This window comes from Vipera berus (genome assembly GCF_964194415.1).
Source record: "Vipera berus genome assembly, chromosome: Z".
Taxonomy (NCBI): Eukaryota; Metazoa; Chordata; class Lepidosauria; order Squamata; family Viperidae; genus Vipera; species Vipera berus.
In genome coordinates, this window is record NC_138205.1 from 103,358,065 (window position 1) to 103,370,156 (window position 12,092).

The window sequence follows — 12,092 nt, forward strand, 5'->3', positions numbered from 1 at the left end:
TTTCTTACCCCCATCTGCTATGGGGAAAATGTCAATTTGGTGGTACACCTTTTGCCTTTTCCCAAAATTGAAGGACTACTTTCACATTTGATTCAAATTTGACAGTCAGGACTTGGATGACGAGACAATATATCATGTTTTTCATGATGTCTTTAACAATCTTGTCTAACAATTTGTAAGAAGATTTAGCAGTTTAACAAGTTTGAAATTATTTTGGCCTGTTATGCAAGGGGATGGGGAACCAACATTGCTATATTATACTAATCAGCATTCAACTAGAGAGGATGTTAGTTGTATATTTGTTATTTTAAAACCCTTTTTTAAATGTCTTTTTGTTGTATTTTTTGTTGTTTTTAAAAAATATTTTGATGTTTTGTATTTTAATCTTTTTTGAATAAACTAACATTTTCTATGAAAAAAAAGAATCCTCTCTATTATGGCAGAAATGCATTGTAAAAGATGGTTATATATAGAAATGAACACCAGTGACAAAAGAGATCATTTCAAAGATTATTTTCCTACTTTGTTCATTAAACTATCCCCATAAAAATTAAAGCTGTCATAATGGCTTCATTGCTTTTTATTCAAGCAACAGATTCATATTCAGTATTGGACTACCAAAGATATAAGCCAGCAACGTCTTATAGCCCAGGATATCTTTACATGTCTTGTACTGATATAAATGAGACAAAACAAAACAATAAAGCAATTATGAAACTTTTTAAAACAGTTACTGTTATTTTATAAAGCAATTAACCTTAATTCAAAAATATATCATACCGTCTTCCATTTGTGCAGATAACAGCCGCTAACTGAAGGCTTGTTTGTAACGATGTAACTCGTTCAAGTTCCTACAGAAATATAGTCCATTAAGCTTTCCAAGAAAATAGAACTATTGATCAAAATGCAGTATTCTCATACAAACATTTTATATACAACGTAAAGAACACCCTTAAACATTTAAGTAAACCATGATAATGATTTAATGAAGACAACAATGTAGGAATTTATCAGTTGCATAAAGATAACTCACACTAGAAATGTATTAGATCCTGACACTAAATTGTAATTTTGACAAGAATTATAGCTGCTTCTTTGAACAAAATTCTTCAATGCACAGATTTGTCCTTAAGGAAAATACATGTAAATCAGAATCCATTCTCTCCAAATGGCAAAAATCTAAAGGATGCAGCAAATATTCAGGCAAGAATAATATGTGGAGCTGGACAGAAAGGAACACGGAATAAATTATATAAAGCACGTGTCCCCAGCAATCATCGTCATTTGTCACTAAGGTTTATGGTCACTAACTGCTTCTGGTGTGGCTCAAGAATTCAATTAAATACACCCCTGGTGCTGAACATGAAATATTCAATTCTTTGATACCGATACCGATATGTTTTTCAAGCTGCAATCCATCTGCTTTTTTGCCTTCCAAACAAACTTTGGATATGATTGAAAATAATGATGGGAATAATGACTCATTGGAAAATAAAGATGCTTCTGAATGCTCACAAGATGTAATGTCCACTCAACCAACTCTCTCAATCCTTTATCTAAATTTCTTTCAAATGAAAACTACTGAATTGCTTAAACAGCAATCATATGAAATAGCCAAAAAGGGCTTATACCCCCCCAAAAGGGGGGTAAATAATGTGGTACCTATAATCACAAGTGCCTTCACATACCTCCTTGGTTCTAATCAGACGCCCAGTTCCATCTTATTTTTAGAGTTTGTCAATTATAGAAACAAAACAAGAAGTTGGAAAATGCTATGCTACAAAGCCAGGTACCAACCTTCAGAATGACATAAAGTGTAGCTGTATCAGACTCCCCATAAAGACAAGAAAGATATGCTGGAGTAGTAAAGAACATTCCAGAGGTCTCTATGTAATATGGAGAACAACCCCACTATTTTGCATTTCAGCACCAGGGAACACTACATGTATTACTATATTCTATACTATAATTCTGATATATCAAGCCCATCAACTGTGAAGCTTACATAGACAAACCTGACACGTTTATTAGAGGTTTCTCAATGATTCTCTTCAGTTTTCTTTCTGCAGTAAACACGAGGCTCAGAGTAAAATATTATATGATTTGTAAACTTATTAGTTTATTTATATTATCTTACCTTGACATATGCAGGTTGTTTCTCAAGGATCAAGTCTGCAACTTTTTTGGATACCTGTAGAGGAAACATTTAAGGTTAATGCTACAATACTTTTATTATACCAAATCTGTATCATGCACATTGAAGACCTTCAGCAATTTGGAATGATATATCTTAAATATTTTATTTCACTTTTATTTTATTCCACATTCAAATAAATGGAGATAAAAGTAATAAAAACTCCTTAAGACTGCTATGCTTTGCAAAACAAATAAATAAAAATTACAGGTCTTCATCAAAAATCTGAAGTAGAAATGTAATTAATCTTTGACCCCACTGCAAGCTGAAGACATACTTGAATAAAAATTAAGGTGCTACATAGTAAAAAAAAGCCAAATGCAGCTCATGCAGTATGTCATAATTATAATATGATTCATCTATAAAGAAGAGTGAAAGAAATCTGCATTTTTGTAAAATATATTCTTTGAATATATTCTCTAAAGAGCAAGATTATAGAATGCAGCATTACCCCAGTTAGGTTAAAAAATAAATTGTTTTCCTGTTTAATAAATTCTTTTTCCCATTCTGAATTCCAATATATATGAAAATTGTGCTTTGCAATAAATGAACAAAACAATCATCTTTTATTTATTATTCAATTATAGCTGGTTTACTGGGTAGGACAAGGAAGTAATATTACACTGCTTCCTTCAAAACATTAGTTTCTGCTTATTTGTCCGTATCATTCAGATTCTTTTTTCCTAAAAAAGCAAGACACACAACGTCTAATTCCTACATTACAGAGGGTAGCAGCCACAAATAATCCTGAAAGATGAAAAAGGACAAATTAAAGAATCACTCCCCATCTTTCCCTTTGACATGCAGGAAATTTGAAAGTCTCCTATGAAGCTAAATTATCTTTGAATCTATGCTGTTTGTATGAACTTCTTCACAACCACCATGGAAACACAGATTGGATTTATACACTATGTTAAGTTATACTATTTCTTTTGTTCCGATTTATGATGTGGTGATATGTTAACTCAGGCAGCTGTGTGTGTTCAAACTGTGGTTAGCAGGTTTAGTATACACTTAACTAGATTTAGACCAGCAAAAATTGTTGACTAGAAATTATTGTAAGCTCATTTTTAAAACTCAAATTAGAGTTTAGATACCAGCATAATTACATTCATGGTTAATCAATATCTACCAGACTACTCAGCAAGCAAGCCAAGCCAGGCATGGAAAACCTTTGGAGGTTTCCCTACAATTAGTGAGCCTGTTGGTCTATTTAGCATAGGCAACAATACTCCAACATCTTGGTCTTGAATAAAAGATATCTCTCAAATGCTTTCAACTGGGTATGCCAGGGATTGAAATGTAACCTTTAAAGGCAAGGCCTATAATGTCCCATGGAGTTATAAGAAGTTTAAGAAGCTTGCTGTCATCCAAGTATTTTGAACTTTAATACCCATCAGTTCAACTTACCCTGACCAATAGCAAAAGGCTGCGAACATTATAGTTCATGACAATTAAGCAATAAATAACAACCAGCAGAAAGTGAAATATGATCATCTTAATTATAATTTCTGAGTCTTCACTGAAGTACCTCAACTGTTTTCAAGGTCATACAACAGTTCTGAGAAGTAATGAGATTTATGGAAATCAATAAAATGAGCAGGAAAGAAGAAAGAACTTTCCACTTACAGCTGCTTGCTGCTGCTTTAATTTGTCTCTATACTCTTCCAGTTCCTGAAGACTAAGAACAGTTGGCAGCTTCTACAGGTAAGCAGAATCAAAATCCATTTTAAAAATAGACATAAAATCCACCTAAGGGGCAAATTTCTTGAAAAATATTACTTTGACTTGGGTTACTAAAATAAGAAAAAACATGGCTTCTATATTTATTTTGTGGATTTTTTAAAATTGTTTTATAATTTTGGAATTGTAAGCCTCTCGGAATCATTTAATTAAATTGTGCAGCTATAGAAATTGATTGAATGAATAAAAGATTGTTCTCCTTTAATGGCAGTGAAAAAGACAGAGCAATGAAGATCAAAATATATTATCAAGAAAAAATATACTGTTATTCCAGTTCAGTGTTCTTACCTCTAACTCATACTTAACAATATCAAAGGAATCATTGGAAAAATAGATTTCTTCAATGCTGTTAATTATTTCCTGCTGGGCTTGAGGATCAGTTGGTTGCTCCCGGAGTTCTCGAAGTTCTTCCTTCAATATATGACAGAAAATGGTATCACCAATTTATTTTTAAAAAGCATATGAAAGGAAAGCCATAGAAAGAGTTTCTATGGCCTGAAATACCTCCCCATCACAGGCCCCTCTCTGATGACTCAAACCTGGCCCATCACAAGACACACCCACACCTGAAACCCTTAAAGTAGAACAGTGATGTTACCTAGCCTGGTAACAAAAGGTTTGGAAACCAACCCTCACCCTGCATGTGTGTGTGTGTGTGTGTGTGTGTGTGTGTGTGTGTGCACACACGGTTGTGTGTGTGTATGCTTGTGTGTCTCAATAAATTAATTTACTCAATAAATCATAATTAAAATGTAATTGTGTAGACTTGAACATTGAAACTATTATTTAAGAAATTTATATACCAATTCAATCCAGTTGGATTCCAAGTGGAATACAATCTATAAAATATAGTTAATAGCAATACAACGATATAAAATATATCCATTATTTAATTATAAATATATCGTATCAAAGTGGCAAGGCATTCTAGTTGTTCCTCTCAATTTGCAGTAAAAATTGGAAATAATTGCCTCCCCCCAAAAAATTTCACATTTTATAATTTAAATTGCAAGATAGCTCTAGTAGGATAAAGTACACACATTAAATAGTTCCCAAAATCATTATGTGGATTGTAACTATATGCAAATTACACATATATCCACAATTTTTAACATACAGTACATCTGCAAGAATACATTTATTGAGCTAATATGTTTACAGATGTTTCATTTTTCACCCTTAAATTTTACAAAACTATGTAACATACTGGAAAATAGAGTAACAGTTCTACTTCTTATAATTAATTAACCATACTTGAATATTAAATATGGTAATAAAAGTATGGTTTAATTATCACAACACATTTGCATTAAACTCTACCTAGATTGTTCTAAAAGCTATTGCATTCATTCTTTGAATTGCTTCCTACTTACGTAACTAATATGTAACATACCCAAAGAGAAACAGCAATCATATAATGAAACCTCAGCGTAGGGAACAAAAACAAAATATGACAAGAGTTACCACTGGGAAGGTGGAAGAAAGCTGGCATTCAATTTAGCATAAGCTTTGGCTTTCCCTGCTGTATTCTAACATATAGAAATAAGACAGTGTGTCTTATGTGGGAAATAACTGAGAAATGGGCATTCCACCTTGAAAACACTGGAATATTGTCCTTAAGAATAAATACATGTTCTCTTAACAACTCAAAAGATGTTTTGCAAAAAGAATCCCCCAAAATTTTAAGAGGAGCTTAATGGAATAACATGGAATAGCTTCTGATCTAACTACACCATATAAGATGAAAAGAAAACATATTCACTAGAAAAAGTGCCATTGACTGTTCATGCACTGACCAATTCTTTTTTTTAGCAGAACTGTACTTTTAGAATTACACAGTTCTCCATCAAATGCTCTCTGCATGCTCTCACATAATCTTTAAGTTTTATTAAACTGCCATCTTGAGGAATATCTTTGAAATTACAGTTTTCATAGCAAATAGCTATGATTTTAAAACCCAAATACTAAGAACTGCAGTGTTACAGCTCAATTTTTTAGAAAGTTTAAATTAGTTGACATATCATAAATAACCATAACTGTTTTAATTGACATATTCATAATACATAAGGGACGCGGTGGCTCAGTGGGTTAGGACGCTGAGCTTGTCGATCAGATGGTCGGCAGTTTGGCGGGTTGAATCCCGAGTGCCGCGTAGCAGAGTGAGTGCCTGTTACTCATCCCAGCTTCTGCCAACCTAGCAGTTCGAAAGCACGTAAAAATGCAAGTAGAAAAATAGGGACCACTCCGGTGGGAAGGTAACAGCGTTCTGTGTGCCTTTGGTGTCTAGTTATGCTGGCCACATGACCACGGAGACGTCGTTGGACAAGCGCTGGCCCCTAGAGTCGGAAACGACTAGCACGCATGTGCGGGGGAAATTTTACCTTTACCTTTACCTTTATCCATGATTGGAATGGTTGGAAACACTGTTTTTAGAAAATTAATTTATCCTAGCTTGTATACAGCAGTGTGATTATATTAGAATAACAATAGTGTTGGCTGTATTTCTACTATATCACCACCCAGTCACTTGGGTGATTGTACAAATTGAATAACAAACAAACAAACAAGCTCAGATTTGTTGCAACTGATCAAGTCTGCTGAAAAACTTTTATGTTAAAATCTCTTTAGACCAAATTATGCTAGCCAGCAAGGATTAACAGTAATGGGAGCCTTCTATTGATGATTAGGTCTATTCTGCCATTCTGTTGGTAGGGGGGATGCTTCGCACTGTCTTGCCTCTTTGTCCTTCCCCCATGAGAAGGAATGCAGCTGAATAATATCACCCTTATCTATGACAGGGCTTTTCAACCTTTTCAGCCATTGTACCACTTTTAGGATATGGCAACATCTGAGTACCACCAGTCGCCTAGCAAGGTGTCAAAAACTTGATGACCCTCTCCCCCAAAAAGGAAAAAAGTGATGAGGTACAGGTAGTCCTTGACTTACAACAGTTCGCTTAGTGACTGTTCGAAGTTACAATGGCATTGGAAAAAGTGCCCCCCAAGCCACAGCCAAGCAAGACACCTGCCTTCCTGCCCAGCGGCGCTCTTCCTCCTGTCAGAGATTTTCATTGTTGTGAGCATTTCTGTTGAGGATTGGCAGCGGGGGTCGGGTGGGGGGGTGTTTGGTTTTTATTCTTCCCCCCCTCTGCTGGGTGGTTGCAGCAGGTTTTGGTCACTTCACATGACCCTGGGACACTGTGACCATCATAAATATGAATCAGTTGCCAAGCATCTGAATGTAAATCACAAGACCCTGGAGATGCTGCAAAATTCCAGCTGATCGGCACTTCTTCTGGATTCAGAAGTGCCAGGATCAGTGCCAAGATCCAGCTGGAGCCTGGCGCTGATCCTGGCGCTTCCACTGAGCCCTGACAGCCCCAAAGAAGTGCTGATTCTGACGCTTCCACTGAGCCCTGATAGCCCTGCAGCTACAGCCATCTCTCGCTCAGGCTTATGTGGTGCTGCCACCAGTTCAGCTCATTCCCTTCCCCCGCTACCACTTTTCTAGAATGGTCATGTACCACCTGCCAGGTGCCAATGTACCACAGGTGATGTACCACAGGTGGTTGAAATGTACCAATGTACCACAGGTGGTTGAAAAGCCCTGATCTAGGAGATGGTTTGCATTTGGAGCCACAGAGAAACGAAAGCAAGAGAGACCTTGAAGAGCACACCAAAGGAACCAGTTACCAAAACAACATGCCACTTGTGGATTGGCTGGGATTCAAATGGACCCTGGGAGGAGGAGTAATGAATATTGCTTTTAATATAATGCTTGCTTGGGTTTTTTCTCAGACCTCACCTTGTTTTCCCTGCTGTCACTAGTCCCTAATAAAAGTTCCTTTTGAGACAATGCCTGTTTCAAGAGTTTTGCTTTCTTGAGAGACCTAGTTGAGGCAGGTCTTACAATAGGTTAATTCTTTCAGGGTGCATTATTTAAACTCTTTTTGGTTTCCCAAAGAAATTTAAGAGATAATGACATTAATTCCTTAATCTAATGATAAATGTTAATGTGTTTTTCCTGGAGCAATATTGTTTCTTAATTTATAAGCATTGTGTAAATTGAGGGTTTTCAAACTTTTTTGTCAATCCTTCAAGGCAGTCCAGATAAGAAACCAAACCATGAGTACTAACATTACCTTTATTGGCTAGCTGCAGCTCTTCCGTCTCCCTCAGTAATTCTCACAGCCCATTACATTTTTTTTTCAGTAACATCTTAAGTTTTTTTAAAAAAATAATCATGGAACCATGATAGAAAATGGGCTGTATCTGAGTGAACCCCATCATGTTCTTTCTAGAACCCACAAAACTGTAACTTTCATATCCAGAACTACTTTTAACTATACCAGCAATATAAATAGGTAAAACATTTTCAATTTTTCAATGCCAATTCATGTCACCTAGATAAGATGAGCAATATAGAAAAAATCATTTTTAAAATCAAGTACAATGAACAACTTATTTGAATCATTGGGCATCATTTGCCTTTATTTGATCAACATAACTGTTGCAATAATTTCATCTTTCCAGAATTAGCAAAAAGAAAAAAGGGATCTGCTTTCCAACTGAGAAGTCAAATAATAATATTTTTTATTCTTCTTGGCCTACTTCTATAAGTTCTATATTGACAATCACCATCCCTACGCAATCATTACTATACCCAGTTTAAAGATGATTTCATTCATATCTTTTCATGACATCATGATTCTGCACTTCATGACATGAATATATCTTTGCAATAATCCACAAAAATGGATGAATTTAGAGGAGTTGCTTGGGAGTTAAATATTTTAAGTTGCTTGGGAGTTAAATATTTAAGATTCTAATATAATGGGAACTCTGACATCAGTAGCAGTAAGAGTCATAAAATGTTTAAAGGATCCTCAAATAATTGCTAGAAATATAAAACTCAAACGTGAACCTTTGGTGTTCTTGCAAATGAGCTAACCAATAATTGATGTGAAATAGTAATGTAATTCAAAAAATATTGAAAATGTGTAATTCAGACCGGAAACATTTTTGTTAGGTTTTATGGATAAATTTTGGGAAAAATCAAATGGTATTTTTTATGGTTATATACGATAACAGCAGCATGACATTTATATTCTCAGCAATGGAAAGATTCTATGATACCTACAATAGAAAAATGGTTAATAAAGATGAGAGAACCAGCTAATTTAATGTCCCTTGTGAAAAAAAATCACTGAAGAAATTCATCTACAATTGAAAAACCTTTGTGGATTCAGGAGATAGAAAAAAATCAAATTTTGACATACTGATTTGATGAATGTTAAAATTTAAAAAGAAAAAAAGATCACAATCTTTTCTTACCCCTTTACTTCTTTGGGGAAAAATGGACATTTTATCACAGTATTAAACCAAGAGTCAAATGTAAATGTTTCTTATATCTCTGGTAGAAAAAGTTGGAAGTCATCCTTTGTATATATTTTTTCCTTCTCTTTCATCTCTTTGCACTTCTATCCTTATTTTCTTTTTACTCTTTATCTTTTCTCTTGATTTTCTACATTGGTCTATATTGTCTTTATGTATGTTTTGTAAAATGTAATTAAATTATGTGATGCCAAATAGCAGTAAGAATCATATCGCACATGGGAATTGCCTGAAGTACTTTTATAAATTAAAGCTGCCATAGGATCCTGACAGTAAATTTTAAACAATAGTAACAAGCAGAGATAAATCCAGTTATTAGGGGAGTGGCTACCACAAATGCCTACCCAGTGCTATTGCAGGATAGAAAGGACAAGGCTGACATATTGCTAAAAATCTCATCATTTATGCTGCATGTTAATGTCATTAACACTATTTGATAAGGATGCTGGCTTCTTTGGCCTGCTATGGTAACTGTATGGAATACATATAGATGCTACAAGTATAAAACAAACTGAAAGAAATATTAACATTATATGTCCTACCTTGTTTGGAATTCTGAAGTTCTCAAGGGGGCTCAAATCATGAATACTCTCCTGAGGACTTTTAAGACCCTTAAGGGGAAAAAAACAAATATGTCACTTTCTGTAGCCACAATAATTAAACACTTATTAATGAATATATGACTGCTTCTACTACTGCTTTAATAGGCACATATATTTGAAAACCAAACCTCAGAAAATTCAAACTATTCTCGTGAAGAAGGCTTTCTAGCTACAAAATAGCTGAAGGATCTGTAACAAAAGAACCTGTACAATAAAATGATGGACATTTTCTCAGGATAATCCTTCACTACAATCTATGGTTTGGAACTAAGGGATTTTGTAACCCAAATGTTCCAGAAAACACTATTTGCTCAATCTTAAGATGTGTATCAGAGGAAAATTGCAAAAATGCTTGTTGAATCGCAGAGAAAAATAAATTAGAGAGCTTTGAAACCAAATGTCCAATATTATTTCCTTAAAAAACACTGAATATGAGATTTATGTTCAAAGGCACAATTTTGGAATATTCAATGTCAAATTTTTTTTTCAATTGTTCTCATCAAAAAGCACACCTTGTAATAGTCTCTCAAACAAATATTATCTGGCCCATTTTGACTAAGAGTCCTAATGACATGTATCAAATCAGTAATCACAGTTGCCACCCTTGTGATGTTCCCCTCAAATCTGCAACCTTTGCATTTACCAATTGCTATCATCTTTATTTACACATATTTTATAATCTTTTTGCCATCAAATAGTATGAGAAAAGATTCCAAGTTTAGCTCGTCATTACATTCTGAAACCATTTCCTCAGAGAATTTAAACTGGGGAAACAAGCTCAACCTGAACAGCCACAATTCAATCCTACAATGCATCTGGAGTCCCTACGTTTCTGAATGAATAATCAATGAAATAAATTATGAACAATCCAGGAAACCTTCTTTATATACCTCCTTTATTCAAGCATCAGACCTCCCTACCCAAATAATAGTAATAAGTAAGTTTAAATCCTGTGCGCATTTACGAATATTCAAGTCCTATTCAATTGAATTCCTTTTCAATGAAACGCACGCTAAATCGTATCTTATCTACGACAGAACGCATTTGGGTCTTTTCCCAGTAAATATAAGAGATTGTCGTGGTTTTTCTTCTCATTCAAAATTCCATTTTTTAATCATAGGAATTCCGGCCTTGCGAAACACACACCCAAGACCCTCATACTGCCTGTGCTGTCTTATGCAGAAATCGTTTCAGTTACATCTTTCTTAACCTCGCTTTATCAAACGTAGGTCTTTCGTCTTCCCACCCCGCTACCTGTCGGGTCATCAGAGACTTGATTTTCTGCATGATCACACAATTTCTGCCGGCCGGCCAGTTCGTCTCGCAAACTCCCTTCGCCCATCGAACGCAGCTGCCTCTAACACAGCGAAGCCATTTTGAACATCACATGACCCTCCTGTTTTCTTTCGGAATCATGGGATTTAGAGTTTACAATAGGAGCTTTGTTTCCGGATTTTAGACGCCAATACGCTTCTGAGAGAAATACAACTCCCACAAAGCTCAGCGCATTGTATTTCCTGTCTTTCCAACTAGCGAGTTCTCAGGATGAAATAAGCCTTTTAGCGATAAATGAATTTAAAAGAACCATCTGATGCTTGGACGCGGAACTTGACTATTTCTAGAAATGTATTTTGCTTCTAATGAAATAATTTCGTGATCAAGGATATCTATCGATATGACTATTTGAGTTTGTCAACACCGAAACTTCGCTGTATTAAATGCCGAGAGAATGCTTTACGATGCATCACGACTGAGTCCTTTTGAGCTAAAGAAAATGATTCTAATTGCACCCAAAATCAAAATGGTAACCAATATTAGTATTATATGACAATCCCACGTTAATCAAGTTAATGTGCAGGCTGCTGCATTTTATGCTAGTTTCAGTTTCAGTGTGGTTTACAAAGGCAATCCCATATATGGCAAATGACAGTAGTTCATTGTGAGAACACTAGGGATCCTGCCATAGTGGGGAATAACGCTAGCAAGAAGATTGTGAGATAACCAGGACATGACTACTGCAGTGGCTAAAGTTAATCACTGATTGGCTGGAAACAGGACTCCCTTGCTCTTCCATCAGGAGCTGAGAACGAAGAACCACCCCTGGAGTGTATTCTAGCTCTTTCCATGGGAACAAAACCACATCTAGAGCTAAAGTTGCTA

At 35.2% G+C, this 12,092-nt stretch overlaps 1 protein-coding gene across 5 annotated transcripts in view; it reads right to left on the minus strand.

Annotated features, from left to right (window-relative positions):
- VPS50 (VPS50 subunit of EARP/GARPII complex) overlaps positions 1–11,326 on the minus strand; it is a 78,928-nt gene extending 67,602 nt beyond the window's left edge. For all 5 annotated transcript variants that reach the window (XR_014028717.1, XM_081346529.1, XM_081346527.1 and 2 more), the window contains exons 1-6: positions 11,187–11,326; positions 9,873–9,941; positions 4,226–4,348; positions 3,824–3,895; positions 2,138–2,191; positions 781–851 (exon numbers count right to left, since the gene is read on the minus strand). Coding sequence is in view for 4 of the 5 variants with exons in the window: in XM_081346529.1 (XP_081202655.1) it covers positions 781–851; positions 2,138–2,191; positions 3,824–3,895; positions 4,226–4,348; positions 9,873–9,941; positions 11,187–11,219 (422 nt within the window). In the remaining variant the exon portion in view is untranslated. The remainder of the gene's footprint in view (positions 1–780; positions 852–2,137; positions 2,192–3,823; positions 3,896–4,225; positions 4,349–9,872; positions 9,942–11,186) is intronic.
- Positions 11,327–12,092: the final 766 nt, after the last annotated feature.